We start from the raw sequence: 17,313 nt of genomic DNA on the forward strand, positions 1-17,313 counted from the left end.
TTGATAAAGGCAGACGCCGTGAAACTGGAATGAAGGCAGGTGTCCCAGCTGTCTACAAGATCCATTGCGTCGAATCCTCTGGGATGCAGCCTGGAAAAAAAGAGGGTTGACCTAAGCACATTTATGTTAGGGAGAATCCCCAGTGGGGTGGGGGGCCTAGTGTGGTTATGAAGGGGGGCGGCGTCTGAGTGGTCTTTTGCCCTGAAACCCCTGCAGATTTTGTTTTTTTCTTTTGTTTTCTGTCCATTCAGCTAAGTGACCACCGGATTCATCTGTGGAGACTTACAATATGATGTTGTTTGCAAGGACACTACGTTTCTACTAATTACATATCTGTGTTAGATGAGCTTGTATGGATTTATTTATCTTTGTTTGTTGCTTGTTCATTATTTTTCTTATCTAATTTTGTTGGTTTTTGTTTTTATCTCTTAACTTTCTTGTTATCTTCTTGTAAAGCACTTTGAGAGCTACATTCTTTGTATGAAAGTGTGCTATAGAAATAAATGTTGCTATACATAATAATGTTACCCAATTTAAACATATAGGTAAAAACAGAAGAGAAGGAGTAATATTAAGTAGGTTAAAGCTTGGTCATTGTGCCTTAAATTGAAGATTGGGCACTATATAAATAACAAGTATTATTATTATTATTATTATTATTGTTGTTGTTGTTGTTATTAATTAGTTGTCACTGAGACTGAAAGTGCGCAAATGTGGATCAACGGAAACAACTGAACATGTGCCACATCACTGTGTTCTATGGAAGCTCCTGCTGCATGGAATCTCGGCTCTAAAACTGCTCAAGTCATGTGACACTGTTTTGTCCAATGAAAGCTCAAATAGTAAGTCATAGTTTCGAGATACTAACTCAAAATTATGAGATAGTAAGTCGTGATAATGAGATACTAACCCGAAATTATGAGATTGTATATCGTAATAATGAGGTATTAAATAGAAATGTCGAAATACTACGTCATAAGTACGAGATAGTAAGTCCATCCATCCATTTTCCAACCCGTTGAATCCGAACACGGGGTCATAATAATGAAATATTAGGTCGGAATTATGAGATAGTAAGTCATAGGTACGAGATGGTCAGTCGTAATGATGAGATACTAAGTCATATTTACGCGACAGTAAGTAGTAATTATGACATATTATATCGAAATTATAAGATACTAAATCATAACTTTGAATTAGTGAGCATACAGTTGATTGGAAAAAAAAGAATTTCTCGTTTAGATTTGAATGCGGGGTTCTCCCTCCGTACAGCAGATGGCGGTAACACACCAAGAGTCTCTAAACTGCCGGATAACAAAAGAAGAAGAACGTCATCGGCGTGCGGCTGAGGCGCCCGTTGCTCAGTTTGATCCGCTCGTGGTTCACTTTGGTTCGCTGCTGGGGCAGTTTGATACGTTTGTGTATGATTTAGAGACGCATTCGTCCCCAGAAAATGTCCAGTGATTTTTACTTACGTTATTACGTTGGGCACAAGGGAAAATTTGGTCACGAGTTTTTGGAGTTTGAGTTCCGGCCTGATGGTGAGGCACATTTTGTTTTATCGCGCTTAAAAATGCGGGCGGTAAAGTGACTCGAGTGGTGTGTTTAGGGGATGAGGAAAGCTCGAGGATGCAGATGGGCCTAGAATTCGTCGTGGGGATTTTCGCTTTTGCGTGTCTACTACATTAGCAGTGAATGGGACTGAGGACCGGCAGGGTGTGATTTGAGAAATCATTTCGCCATGATGTCTTTTTTCTATGCCCTATACAAATGAAAAATATTTCAAACTTTTATATGAATGAGCGAAATAATGTGCGACTCTCCAGCTCATATTTTAGTAGAATGTTTAGGGTTCATTTTGCTTACAGAAACGTTTTTATTTGTTTGCTTTAACAATAAAGTAATCCCATTTTTTTTTTTGCACAGCTTGTATTGTTTGCTGGCGTTCGGAGGAGCTTATCAAGTCAGTCGTTAGCCTTTAGTGAAGTTTGTCACTGCAGTTTACCGGTGAGATTGTCAGAGCGCTTTAAGGCTGCGCTCGCGGCGCACAAACGAAGTGAATTGAATTCGAAGTGTTTATTTATTTATTTAAAACGTGTAAAGCTGACAAGAAGAGATGGCTTTGAAATGTACATTATAGTAGATGGATAGAAGTTTGTCTCGAGGTTTGGCATTTTACAGATCTTTAAATAAATAGATTTATAATAAATACACACGTTGGTCTGAACACATTAAACGACTTCACTTTTTATGTGTAATTTCTGAGGAAAAATATTAAAAGAGAGTTCAAATGAAAGCTTTTTTGGTTTTGATTCCAACCTGAGCGTACTCAACATTTCTCTACATCACTATATGATACAGTGCTGCCTTTGAACATTTCATCATTATAATCTTAATTCCTAAAATGTGGCTCCTGCAAATCCAAAAACTGTAACTGCACAGCAAGATTGTCAGAGAAAGGAAAAAAAAAAAAGCTTTCATATCTCTTTAAACGAGTGTATAAGTTCTTCATAAGAAAATATTTTATATTCCAACAGGTAAACTGAGGTACGCCAACAACAGCAATTACAAGAACGATGTCATGATTCGAAAAGAGGTAAGAACCCCCCGGCGATGGCCGATGTGGGGCTTTGTTCTTTGACCGTCATTTAGGAAAGCATTTTTCATTCTTTGAAAATTGTATTTTTTTTAAATTCAGTGATATTAATTAACAAGCTAATTAAAAGGGTGGGCTCAGATATGGGACACACTCTGGACCCCTGGAGGTCTTAGCAAAGGAGAGAATTAAAACAAAACTGAGTGCCATTATGAACAAATCTGCACCTTCTCTCTCTGATACCCCAACGCTGAGGACTTTCAGACAACGAATAATTCAGCAGAAGAGTGTCGCGAGACACAACTGGGGGTCCTTTTATTCCAACAGCAGTACGCCTGTGTAGCGCCTCACTGGGACTGCCAAGGCAGAATTGTTTTTTCTTTTTTCCTTACTTTTTAGTCATTCTGGTGTGTGTGTCTTATCTGTTTTATAGTGCCATCCTTTCTATAATATATTGCCTATCTATCCATCTACACTCTAGTGCCAAAAGTATCGGGACGCCTGCCTTTACTCACACATGAACTTTAACGCCATCCCATTCTTAACACACAGGCTTTAATGTGGAGTTGGCTCACCCTTTGCAGCTCTAACAGCGTCAGCCCTTCTACGAAGGCTTTCCGTGCGGTGTAGGAGTGTGTTGATGGGAATTTGTGACCAGGAGAGCCATAGGTGAGGTCAGGCACTGATGTTGGACGAGAAGGCCTGGCTCACTCGCAGTCTCCGCTCTCATTCATCCCAAAGGGGTCCTGTCGGGTTGAGGTTAGGGCTCTCTATGTGCAGCCACAGCAAACTCACTTCTCCATTTCTTTATAGACCTTACGTTGTGCTCTGGGGTGTGCCCAGTCAAGTTGCCATCACCAGTTGAGAGGATGAAATTGTCCAAAATGGCTTTGTATGATGAAGCATTAAGAGTTCCTTTCACTTGAATTAAGGGGCCCAACCCCACACCATAATCCCCCCTCCACCAAACTTTACACTTGGCATAATGTAGTCAGGCGAGTACCTCCAAACCCAGACTCGTCCATCGGATTGCGTGGTTCGTCACTCCAGAGGACACGTCTCCTCTGCTCTTGTGTCCAGTGGCGGTGGGCTTTACACCACTGCCTCCGATGCTTTACGTTGCACTTGGTGATGTCAGACTTGGCTGCAGCTGCTTTGCCATGGAGACCCATACCATGAAGCTCTTTCTCTACACTGCACTGTTCTTGAGCTTTTGGAGGTCTGTAGCTACTGACTCTGCAGAAAATTGGCGACTTCTGCGCACCTCAGCATGCGCTGTACCCGCTCTGTGATTTGACGTGGCCTACCACTTCATGGCGGAGTTGCTGTTGTTCCCAATTGCTTCCACTTTGTTATAATACCACTAACAGTTGGCCGAGGAATATTTAGCAGCGAGGAAATTTCACAAATGGACTTCCTGTACAGGTGGCATCCCATCACAGTGCCGCGCTTGAATTCACTGAGCTCATGAGAGCGACCCACTCTGTCACAAATGTTTGTAAAAGCCATCTGCATGTCGAGGGGCTCGATGTTATACACCTGAGGCCACGGCAGTGATTGTGGCACCTGAATTCATTGATTGGGGGGGGGGTGGTCCTAATACTTTTGCCAATATTATCTGTCTATCATATAGTGCCTTTCATATCTATCTCTGTCTATCTAGTGCCTATCACATCTGTCATCTGTCTATCATATACTGCCTTTCATCTATCTCTATCATATAGTGCCTCTCGGATAGCTAGATATGAGAGGCGCTATATGATAGATTGATATGAGAGGCACTATATGATAGATTGATATGAGAGGCACTATATGATTGATAGATAGATAGATAGATATGAGAGGCACTATATGATTGATTGATATGAGAGGCACTATATGATTGATAGATAGATATGAAAGGCACTATATAGATTGATATGATAAATAGTTATGAAGGCACTATATGATTGATAGATAAATAGTTATGAAAGGCACTATATGATAGATTGATATGATAGGCACTATATGATTGATTGATATGAGAGGCACTATATGATTGATAGTTATGAAAGGCACTATATGATAGATAGATAGATAGATATGAGAGGCACTATATGATTGATAGATAGATAGATTGATATGAGAGGCACTATAAGATAGATAGATATGAGAGGCACTATATGATAGGCACTATATGATAGATAGATAGATATGAAAGGCACTATATGATAGACAGACAGACAGATAGATATGAGAGGCACTATATGATATCTTTCATATAGTGCCTCATCTATCTATCTATCTATCTGTCTGTCTGTTATATAGTGTCTTTCATATCCATCTATCCATCCATCCTACCAGTGGCTAACATTACTTTGCTGAAGCCCTTTACTCTTAACTGTGCTGAATATTGTTGGCCATGAGTAAAACATTTGTGCCGTAGATCAGTTTCTGCTTTTCTTAGTGACCGACTTTGACTTCTCTTGGTGATCAATGCAAAGCACAATTTACGTTATTCTTTTAAGGGGGTATAGGTTCCAGTTTCCCTGTAACCCTGCTCAAGATAAAGCAGATTTAGAAAATGGATGTTTTATTATTATACAGTGCTCTCCATAAGGTTTGGAACAAAGACACATTCTCTTTAATTGCTCCCCAGTTTACAATTAGAAAGCAGACAATTCCCTTGTGATTAAAGTGCTCATTGCAGACTTTCATTTAAAGGGATTTGCATACTTTTTGGCCGCACAACACTTTGTCTACGGGGCTCCATAATGTTTGGACACAGAGATGGCAGGTCTGTTAAAGCCGTCACCTTTAGGACTTTGTCACATATCACTCGCATGCCATGACTGCTTGAAGTCCTCAATTCATAGAGATCAGCAGGTGCTGAGGGTCTTCTCTGGAGCTGCTCTGCCAAGCCTCTAATACAGCCATCCTCCGCTCCTGCTTGTTTTGGTGTCTTGTCCCCTTACATTTTTGCTTCAGCATACGGGGAGACCTGTTGAGTTGGATTGAAATGTGGTGACTGGCTTGGCCATCCAGGAATGTTCCATTCTTTTAGCTTTAATAAACTCCTGTGTTGTCTCGGTAGTATGATTAAGGTCATTCATATTGTTGTATAATGAAGCACTGTCCAGTGAATTTGGGAGGCTTTTACTGGACCTTGAGTAGTTAGGATGTTTCTATAGTCCTCAGAATTCATTGTGAATCTAGTGATTAGGACATGCAGGTAATAATTCCATTGTATACAGTAAGGGCCCTATCATGGTCTGCCTGTCTAAAACAATGTGCTCCTACTCTGTTGTGTACTCATTGTTAATACTGATGGTGCCATCATAATGCGACACTCATTGGTAATGTGGACAGCATTTGTCCTTATGTGTCCATTTGTCTGTGCCTCATTGATTCTCTTAACTGTGACGATATTCTCTACTCACTCAAAAAAGGGTATTAAATCAAACCTGCAACTTGAATCTTGGTTTCTTGGCAATACCTGGATTAGAACATGAAGCAATCACTCCGAGGTGTCCTGTGTGAAAGATAGCAGCCTGGACACACACACAGACGGACACCATTTGCTCCATCACCCACGTTTATTTACACAATTCTATACAAAGTCAAGTGCATCGCCACCAACCCCCCCAAAAGTCTAGGCTCTCAATAGCCACTTTCTTCACATACACAACACACGGGCCTCTCCACGCCTCCTCTGCCTCGACCTTGTCTTTCTCCTCACCCAACTCCAGCCTTGATTACAGGGCGGCGGCTCCTTAAGTAGGTGGCTGATTGGTGACCACACCCAGCCACCTGCGACACCTGATAAAGTGATCTGGAAGCGTTTCATCCAGGTTTTTGAAGGCCCTACTGCTGGCATGCTCTTTATTTTTTCACCAAATAAAGATCATGGTGCTTGGGCAGTGGGCCGCCCTTCTTTCATGTGATTCCATTGGCAGGTGGAATTCCTTTCTGTTGTCGGCTTTTTTTCTTCCCTTCCCTCTGCTCTTCTCCCTTTCAGACCTACGCTTGACTTTTTAACATGACCTTTACGTCCATGCAGCTTCACATTACCGTGCCATCCTCAGACTGTGACTCTCCCATCTTAATGATAAATCGCCATTAGCCACTCGCCATATACCCATCTCTCATCTGTATTAAGACAGTTAATGAAACCCCAAGAAAATAAAACACACAAGCTGACGTATAGCAATGTGGCAGCATTACAGGGGCTGGGTTTCATTTGAAGGACTTGGAAACATGACTTGGTTGCAGGGCCATCTTGTCAAAAGTGACCGTGTGCTTAAATGAGATGCACTTGTAGGAAGATTTAGCACTCATTCATTTTTTTTTAAGCTTGCCTGGCACTAACTGCATTTCAAAAGGTCATCTGATTTATGTTGCTTTTGTTGTGAATTCTTATAGGCCTACGTCCATAAGAGTGTAATGGAAGAACTCAAGAGGATAATTGATGACAGTGAAATCACAAAGGAAGACGATGCTCTGTGGCCCCCACCTGACAGAGTCGGACGTCAGGTAGGAATTCATCATTCAGTACAGTTAAATAAAACAAAAATCAAAGCGTTTAGAGTTATTGAGCCAAGTAAGAAGAAGTCCTGAACTTCTTAAAGCCCAACTGAAATTTGTGCATTTCTTAACTTTGAGGGCTTTTTTTTTTTTTAACTCTTAAACTGCCTCATACTTGGGTGTTAACGCACCCCCGGATGCAAAATACTTTTTTGCTGCACTTTTTAAGTAAACGTCACAATTCACAACGAAAATGTGAATTTTTAATGGAAAACTTTTTTTTTATTCATGCGAAGAGCATCACAGTTACTGCAACACTGATCATTTTACACACTGCCAATGAACTGAGTAAAAAAACTACTGCGACAATCTATCATTATACAGTTTGTACAAGGTGCAACCGACGCCATTGATGAAATTCAGTAAATCACCGAGCCAACTGCGCTTGAACTGGCTGCACACAGAGGCTGACGCTCGCAGGCTCGTCTAGTGCGGCCACTCAATCCCAGGGACAGTGAGACCCAGCAGTGGTCATGAGCTGGCTGCTCAGTGAATAGATAGATAGATAGATACTTTATTAATCCCAAGGGGAAATTCACATAATCCAGCAGCAGCTGTGTTGACATACAACAAATAATAAACACAGTACAGTTTTTTTTTTTTATGAAAGCCTATTGTTTACTAAGCAGCAGTTTCAAATTTGTTCTATTTTTAAAGTTAAAAGCATAAGCTTCTTCGTTTTCAAACAACCTCGCTGTCCAAACTCAAGTGTCCATTTTAATTTCAAGGACAAAATAAAGGTCTGAATTCCTTAAAGCAGCTTTTCTTGCCGTTTCTCTATTAGTGCAAGTCAGCTTCTCTGGTTACTTTTTTTTTTCCCCCCCAGTTTATTACTCCACTTTAATGTAAAAGCTAATATACCAATCATTTGTCCTTCACTGGTAATATCAGGCTTCCACTCACTGCTGTTTGTTTACACTGCAGAAAGTTTGATGCAAAAGAGGGGAAAAAAAGAAAACCCTCTGGCTCAACTACCGTATTACCTCGATTAAAGGAGCACTGCAACTAAATTACTGTTAAAGCTTAGCGAGAAGTCAAGCAAAATGACCCCTTTTATTGGCTAACTAAAAGGAATACAATATGCAAGCTTTCGAGGCAACTCAGGCCCCTTCGATACATTCATAATGGCTAACACGGAACAACATTCCAGTGTTAAAGCTTAGAAAAAGCAGCGCTGGGAGGTATTGGTTTTGGTGATAGGCCTTTTTACGGTTCAACGATTAAGTCTTCTTTTCGTGAAAATCTGCTGATTGATCAGAGCCTCCGCTATCTCTGTGCAAAGAGAAACTTCCTAATGTTTGTGTGAAATTTCCCCTTCACAAGTTTCCAACTGTGTCCCCGTGTTCTTGATGAACTCATTTTAAAGTCACCGTCTCGATCCACTGGATAATTCCCTTCATCATTTTAAACACTTCAGTCAGGTCTCCTCTTAGTCGTCTTCTGCTCTAATATGAGATGTGAGTAAGGTATGAGATTAAGAGAACTTAAAGTGGTTAGTAGTGTACATTATCAAAATACAGGTGTATCTCAATAAATTAGAATATCATCGAAAAGTTCATTTATTTCAGTAATTCAACTTAAACAGTGAAACCTGTATATTCTATAGATTCATTACACACAGAGTGGTATATTTCAAGCTTTTATTTCTCTTCATTTTACTTATTATGGCTTACAGGTAATGAAAAGTCACAATTCAGTATCTCAAAAAATGAGAATATTATATAAGACCAATTTAAAAAAAAAAAAAAGATTTTTAATACAGAAATGTTGGCCTACTGAAGAGTCTGTCCATGTAGGTACTCAATACTCGGTCGGGGCTCCTTTGGCATGAATGACTGACATGGAGGCGATCAGCCTGTGGACCTGCTGAGGTGTTATGGAAGCCCAGGATGCCTTCAGCTCGTCTGCATTGTTGGCTCTGCTGTCTCTCATCTTCCTCTTCCTCACAGATTTTCTATGGGGTTTAGGTCAGGAGAGTTTGCTGGCCAGTCAAGCACAGTGATACACACCATGGCCATTAAACCAGGTGTTGGTACTTTTGGCAGTGTGGGCAGGTGCCAAGTCCTGCTGGGAAATGAAATCAGCATCTCCATAAAGCTTGTTGGCAGAGGGAAGCATGAAGTGCTCAAACATTTCCTGGAAGACATCTGGCTGCACTGACTTTGGACTTGATAAAACACAGTGGACCAACACCAGCAGATGACATGGCCCCCGAAGTCATCATGGACTGTGAAAACTTCACACTGGACCTCAAGCAACTTGGATTCTGTGCCTCTCCACTCTTCCTCCAGATTTCTGGGACCTTCATTACCAAATCAAATGCAAAATTGACTTTCGTCTGAAAAGAGGACTTTGGACCAATGAGCGACAGTCCAGTCTGTTTTTTTCCTTAGCCCAGGTAAGACGCTTCTGACGTCCTCTCTGGTTCAGGAGCAACCTGACACAAGGAATGCTGTTTCAGTTGTAGCCCATGTCCCCGATACGTCTGTGTGTGGTGGCTCTTGAAGCACTGACTCTAGCCGCAGTCCACTCCTTGGGAATCTCCCCCAAATTCTGCTTCACAATCCACGTAAGGCTGCGCTTATCCCTGTTGCTCAAACCCAAATTCCCTGCCTGAGAGGCAAAGTTTGCTTACCATTGTACTGCCGTCCCAGCCTGAGGGGTGCTGCTTCTGTTTTGAGCTGCTCACCCTGTAGTATTTCATGCCATTTGCTCCGACGCTGTCAAACTTGACTTATGGTGAGAAGAACCTGTGTGACAAATTTTAAGAGTGAAGCTTGGCAAAACGACACCTTTTTATTGGCTAACGAAAAAGATTACAATATGCAAGCTTTCGAGGCAACTCGGGGCCCCCTTCAGGCGAGATGTCATCAGATGTAATCTGAAGAAGGGGCCTGAGTTGCCTCGAAAGCTTGCATATTGTAATCTTTTTCGTTAGCCAATAAAAGGTGTAATTTTGCTTGGCTTTTCTCTACATTCATAATGGCTAACACGGTACAACACCCTAGTACTAAAGAGTGAAGCTTGAAGAACAAACAAGCAGAAGATGTCCTTTAAAGGTACTGAGGTTGGGAATGGACAAATGTAGAAGAAGCTCTCTTCTCTTGGCGAATACATGTTTAATCACTTATCACTGCTTTTCTTACATAGGAGTTGGAGATTGTAATCGGTGATGAGCATATTTCATTCACAACTTCCAAGATTGGGTCTTTAATTGACGTAAACCAGTCCAAGTAAGTGTGTTTTCCTTTTTTTTTATTTTTATTCTTTTTAACACAGACACTTGGAAATTTCACAGCAGCCATTATGTGGGCCTGTCTGTTATATATATATATATATATATATATATATATATATATATATAAATAAAGTGATTTTTATGGTCACAACTATAAAGAAATTATGAAAATTTGAATCGTTTTGTAGGCTGTGAATTATCAGCACTGTGATTTTAAATATTAGGTTTTTGTTGCCATATGAATCAATAGTTTTGGGTAAGACTGGGCAATATGGACTTAACTTGATATTGCAGTTATTTTAACCTAAAATGCACTAGCTGTTATGTTCTCCTTAAAAACTGAAGATTGGGACCTTATAGACACTCATATACACATTTTCTTCATATTGTATAGTTCACCACAATAACATATACAGTGGGATGCAAAAGTTTGGGCAACCTTGTTAATAGTCATTATTTTCCTGTATAAATCGTTGGTTGTTACGATAAAAAATGTCAGTTAAATATAGGAGACACACACAATATTTGAGAAGTGAAATGAAGTTTATTGGATTTACAGAAAGTGTGCAATAATTGTTCAAACAAAATCAGGCAGGTGCATAAATTTGGGCACCACAAAAAAGAAATGAAATCAATATTTAGTAGATCCGCCTTTTGCAGAAATTACAGCCTCTAAATGCTTCCTGTAGGTTCCAATGAGAGTCTGGATTGTGGTTGAAGGTATTTTGGACCATTCCTCTTTACAAAACATCTCTAGTTCATTCAGGTTTGATGGCTTCCGAGCATGGACAGCTCTCTTTAACTCACACCACAGATTTTCAATTCTATTCAGGTCTGGGGACTGAGATGGCCATTCCAGAACGTTGTACTTGTTCCTCTGCATGAATGCCTTAGTGGATTTTGAGCAGTGTTTGTATTGTTGAAAGATCCAGCCCCGGCGCAGCTTTGTCACTGATTCCTGGACATTGGTCTCCAGAATCTGCTGATACTGAGTGGAATCCATGCGTCCCTCAACTTTGACAAGATTCCCAGTCCCTGCACTGGCCACACAGCCCCACAGCATGATGGAACCACCACCATATTTGACTGTAGGTAGCAGGTGTATTTCTTGGAATGCTGTGTTCTTTTTCCTCCATGCATACGCCCTTGTTATGCCCAAATAACTCATTTTAGTTTCATCAGTCCACAGCACCTTATTCCAAAATGAAGCTGGCTTGTCCAAATGTGCTTGAGCAGACCTCAAGCGGCTCTGTTTGTGCTTCCTCTGCATCACTCGCATACAGCATCTCCTTGTGTAAAGTGCTGAATGGTTGAGCGATGCACAGTGACTCCATCTGCTGCAAGATGATGTTGGAGGTCTTTGGTGCTGGTCTGTGGGTTGACTCTGACTGTTCTCACCATTCGTCGCTTCTGTCTATCGAAATCTTTCTTGGTCTGCCACTTGAGCCTTAACTTGAACTGAGCCTGTGGTCTTCCATTTCCTCATTATGTTCCTAACTGTGGAAACAGACAGCTTCAATCTCTGGGACAGCTTTCTGTATCCTTCCCCTAAACCATGATGGTGAACAATCTTTGTCTTCAGGTCATTTGAGAGTTGTTTTGTGACCCCCATGTTGCTACTCTTCAGAGAAAATTAAAGGAGGAGGGAAACTTACAATTGACCCCTTAAATACTCGGATTCACCTGTGTATGTAGGTCAGGGGTCACTGAGCTTACCAAGCCAATTGGAGTTCCAATAATTAGTTCTAAAGTTTTGGAATCAATAAAATGACAACGGTGCCCAAATTTATGCACCTGCCTGATTTTGTTTGAACAATTATTGCACACTTTCTGTAAATCCAATAAACTTCATTTCACTTCTCAAATATCACTGTGTGTGTCTCCTATATGATATATTTAACTGACATTTTTTATCGTAACAACCAACGATTTATACAGGAAAACAATGACTATTAACAAGGTTGCCCAAACTTTTGCATCCCACTGTATTAGCAAAGGAAACAATATATAATATTGTTATGTATTTGACAGGAAATGGGATAGATGAGGACTTATGATGTGTGGGCCTCATCTGGAGTCCTGTGTGCAGTTTTGATCTCCATGCTACAAAATGGACATAGCAGCACTAGAAAAGGTCCAGAGAAGAGCGATGAGGCTGATTCAAGGGCTACAGGGGATGAGTGATGAGGAAAAAATAAAAGAGCTGAGCTTAACGTTTGCATTAAGTTTAGGTCTTGTTAGGTCTGAAAGCACACATGGAGGTTTGAAAGTCGAAAGTCCACGTTATTAGAAGGATTTAGGAGTCATAGTGGACTTGACACTCCACTAGCTGACAGAAGTCATTAAAAAGGCTAACACAATGTCAGGTTATATAGCGCCTTGATGTGTGGCGTACAAGTCACAGGAGGTTCTGCTCAAGTCTTTATAACACACTGGTGAGGCCTCATCTGGAGTCCTGTGTGCAGTTTGGGTCTCCAGGCTACAAAAAGGACATAACGGCACAAGAGAAGGTCCAGAGAAGAATGACTAGGCTGATTCAGGGCTACAGGGGGTGAGTGATGAGGAAAGATCAAAAGAGCTGAGCCTTTACAGGAGATAACGAGGAGACCTGACTGAAGTGTTTAAAATTACAAAGGGAACTAGTCCAATGGATCGACACAGTAATTTTAAAATGCGTTCATCAAGAACAGGGGACACCGGTGGAGACTTGTGAAGGGTAAATTTTGTACAAACATTAGAACGTTTTTCTTTACACAAAGAACGATAGACACTTGGAATAAGCGACCAAGTAGTGTGGTAGACAGCAAGACTGGAGGGACTTTCAAAACTCGGCTTAATGTTTTTTGGAAGAAATAAGTGGATAGGACTGGCGAGCTTTGTTAGGCTTAATGGCCTATTCTCGTCTCGATTCTTCTTTCCTTGTCAGTTTTGATGTGAATTACTGGGTAGTGCAGTTATCTGACCACTGACAAAGTGTGAGTATTTTTAGTGTGCAAGTTAAGCAAGTGAAAGTGCCGTTTACAGTAAGTCACTGCGGCTGTTACCCTCTTCTACCGACTGCGTGTCCACTCATGCGCTGTGCAATGGATCCCTGGACACTTTATTCAATTTTGCTTCTCTGGGGACCTGTTTTTGCCAGGTAAGTGGGGAGGCATCTGTTGCAGGTGCCCGGATGGCCTCTTCATTTGCAGCAACGCGTGTTAAATATTTAATCATTGTACTGCTTGAACTGTCATCCCAGTAAAAGCAAACCATATGCAAACAGCAGAGTTAACACTAGCTCTTCTAAACTCTTCCTCTTCTGATCTTCACTCCAGTTTTTTGCTCTCTCTCATCACTGCCAGGCAACTTGGGCACTCGTTGACTTTGGCATGTGTCGAAAGAGCACTGGAGACTTTGCAGATTTAATATAACATTCCGAAGGAGTAGTGCAAAGTCAAATAAAACTGCTGAATGTTGTGATATTTGCTTAGAAATATTGATTTGTTTTTCTTCTTAAATATCAAATTAAATAAAAATTCAGTATATTGCCCAGCCGTACTTTTGGGTTATTAGATTTATTTCAGGGCAAGAGTGAATTTCAGTTATTCCTGGTTCAAAAGGAGGGAGAATTATGTGTAGTATTTCTGTCTGTGGGGCTTCATATTAATGTGCGTATTGCAGATGCAGTGAATAGACGATCGTTGATGTGTGATGGACGGTGCCAGCCCAGTTATTGGTGGCTTCAGTTTCTTGACCGCTAGTTTAGTGTGATCCTCACTGAGGTCATTTTTAATGTACTTGTATGAGTCCATTTGCCTCTGTTTCCTTCCAAGAGTATATTCTGGCATGTTTTTATTTTTTTAATTTTGCAGTTCTTTTGCCAATTTTTTAATTTGTCTAATTGCATTTTTTTTTTTTCTGTTTTTTTTTTTTCCCCCTGTCAGAGATCCTGAAGGTCTCCGAGTGTTTTACTACCTGGTTCAAGACTTGAAGTGTCTAGTGTTCAGTCTAATTGGCTTGCACTTCAAGATTAAGCCAATTTAAGAGCAGCTTTACGATAGCTGTGAGGAGTGCTTTTGTATAGCTTTCTTTTTAGAGGGTGTATTTTGTACATTATTTTTGGGGAAAATCTGTTTTTTGTTTTTTTTTTTATTTTAAATAAAATGTTAAACATATCTGTGTCTTATTTTAAAATGTTTCCTCTTTTTTTGTTGATAATGTTGTGATTTCAGGTTTCCTTCTGCATACACTGTGTCAGTCATCCAAAAATTATTAGGCAAGTTGTAGTGTTTTGAGGATTTATTTTAATATGGAACAAACACAGTGCTATCAGTCAATCCAAAATGTTAATAAACCTGAAACCTGAATGTTAAAAATAACGGAAATGTGAGTGTGAACATCATCAGGGGAATACAAAAACGCAAAATTATTAGGCAACTATTAGTGTGCAGATTTATTATGCAACTAAAGGAAAAATGAAAATTTTCCCATCTCACTTGTTTATTTTCATCTGTTATAGTGAGAATAATAAACAAACACCTCAAAATTTACAAATAAACATCTCTGACATTTCAAAAAAAATCAATCAATCAATCAATGACCAATATAGCCACCCTTCTTTCCAATAACAGTCATAAGCCTTTCCATTCATGGAGTCTGTCAGTTTCTTGATCTGTTGACGATCAGCTTTTTGTGGAGCAGTGACTACAGCCTCCCAGACACTCTTCAGAGAGGTGGATTGTTTTTCTCCCCCGTAAATCTAGCGTTTAAGAAGTGCCCACAAGTTCTCGATAGGGTTTAGGTCTGATGAGGAAGGGGGGCCATGTCATTATTCCTTCATCTTTAAGGCCTTTACTGGCTGGCCATGCAGTGGAGAACTTCGATGCAAGTGATGGAGCATTGGCGTGCATAAAAATCATGGTCTTCTTCCTGTATCACTGTTTGAAGAAAGTGTCTTGAAAAACTGGCAGTAGGTTTGGGAGTTGATTTTGAGTTCATCTTCAATGCAAAAGGTCCAACTAGCTCATCTTTAAAAATACCAGCTCATACCAGTACCCCACCTCCACGTTGGAGTGGAGCTCTGTGCCCATTACTGATCCACAGGTCCATCCATCTGGTCCATCAAGAGTCACTCTCATCTCATCGGTCCATAAAACCTTTGAAAAAATCTGTCTTCAGATATTTCTTGGCCCAGTTTTGACGTTTCAACTTATGTTTCTTGTTCAGTGGTGGTTGGGTTTCAGCCCTCCTTACCTTGGCCATGTCTTTGAGCACTGAACACCTTGTACTTCTGGGCACTCCAGGTAGGTTGCAGCTCTGGAATATGAAAGTACTGGAGGATAATGGGTTCCTGGTAGCTTCACGTTTGATTCTTCTCAAATCTTTGGCAGCTAATTTGCGTCTTTTGTTCTCAACACGTTTCTTGCGACCCTGTTGACTATTTGCAACAAAATGTTTGATGGTTCTGTGATCACACACCAATATCTTAGCAATTCCAAAAGTGCTGCATCCCTCTGAAAGACTTTTTACAATTTTTGACTTTTCAGAGTCAGTTAAATCTCTTTTTTGGCCCATTTTGCCTGAGGAAAACTAGCTGCCTAATAATTCTGCACACCTTGATATAGGGTGTTGATCTCCTTAGGCCACACCCTCCCTCATTACACAAATACACATCACCTGACGTGCTTAAATCCAATAAGCATTCAAGTTAATACAGCTTGGAGTTGGAATATACGCATAAAAAATGATGATATGGTCAAAATACTCACTTGTCTAATAATTGTGCACACAGTGTATTTACTGGTGTGGTAAGGATAGAGTATTAAAAGTCAAAATTTTATCTTCTGTAGCTTTTGAAAAACATATATATTTTTTTTTTATTTGCCAGTTTTCCTTGTGCTTTTATGAATTGCATTTTCAAATAAGGTTAAAGTGTTTTAATGTTGGTATGCAGTATATAGCATATCTTAAATACCGATAATCAAATATGCCAAAACAGCCCTCAGAACAAGTTGTGTTTCAGATACACCTAAATGTACGTGCAAGGCCAAGGCGTCTGTTAGTCCAGTTTGTGTTTATTTGCTGTTTATTACACACTGTGTTGTGTGTGTGTGTGTGTGTGCGTGCGTGTATACTTGTTCACAGGTCACATTCAGGTTCACCAGTTTAGTGCTGGAGAAGTATGTATTTGATCTTTGGGTCTTTCTGAGATGGACTCCAATGAAAAGACTCCTTGGGGGTTTTGACCCATGCTGGCCCTATATTGTTGTGCAGACCCTGTAGGTTTTGTTCGACTGGAGACCTCTGCCTCATCACACTGGCTCTTTACTGGAGTGAAATGTGTGGACTGTGCTGGCCGTTGAAGTAAACTCGAATCTCTGTTCTGTTTGTGGTGATGTGTGCTTTGTCACAGGGGAAAGGGTATTCTCAGTATTCAGAAGGGCTTCGCTGGTATCACAGGGCCTATGTATCCTACTAAAGCAGGGGTCCTCAAACCACAGTTGTGGAGGGCCGCAGTGGCTGCAGGATTTTGCTCCCAACCCATTTCCTTAATAAGAATGAAAGCTCAGTGCCAGCGATCTTTAACCATTCACTCAAGTGACTGCTGTACTGCTGCCATACCAGACAGTGATGGTGCCCGAGAGCCCACTCTGAACCGCACAGTGCTGGAGTGACACTAATAACTACTTTGATCCCCACTGACTGGCCACTTTATTAGGTACACCTTGCTAGTACCCGGTTGGACCCCCTTTTGCCATTAGAATTGCTCTAAATCTTCAAGGCGTTGTTTCAACAAGGTGATGGAAACATTCCTCAAATCCACATTGACATGATAGCGTCACATTTGTGATGTGAATCTCCTGTTCCAGCACATCCCATAGGTGATTTACTGGATTGAGATCTGGGGACTGTGGAGGTCATTTGAGTCCAGTGA

The 17,313-nt window shown here is 40.7% G+C and overlaps 1 protein-coding gene across 1 annotated transcript; it reads left to right on the plus strand.

Moving 5' to 3' along the window:
• Positions 1-1,315: 1,315 nt before the first annotated feature.
• magoh (mago homolog, exon junction complex subunit) lies at positions 1,316-14,530 on the plus strand. Its single transcript, XM_039735621.1, has 5 exons — positions 1,316-1,541; positions 2,538-2,596; positions 6,998-7,108; positions 10,310-10,392; positions 14,324-14,530. The coding sequence occupies exons 1-5, from the start codon at positions 1,454-1,456 to the stop codon at positions 14,421-14,423; spliced, it is 441 nt and encodes a 146-aa protein (XP_039591555.1). The 5' UTR covers positions 1,316-1,453; the 3' UTR covers positions 14,424-14,530.
• The last annotated feature ends 2,783 nt before the right edge of the window (positions 14,531-17,313 follow it).

Source organism: Polypterus senegalus, chromosome 14, assembly GCF_016835505.1.
Source record: "Polypterus senegalus isolate Bchr_013 chromosome 14, ASM1683550v1, whole genome shotgun sequence".
NCBI classification, from domain to species: domain Eukaryota; kingdom Metazoa; phylum Chordata; class Cladistia; order Polypteriformes; family Polypteridae; genus Polypterus; species Polypterus senegalus.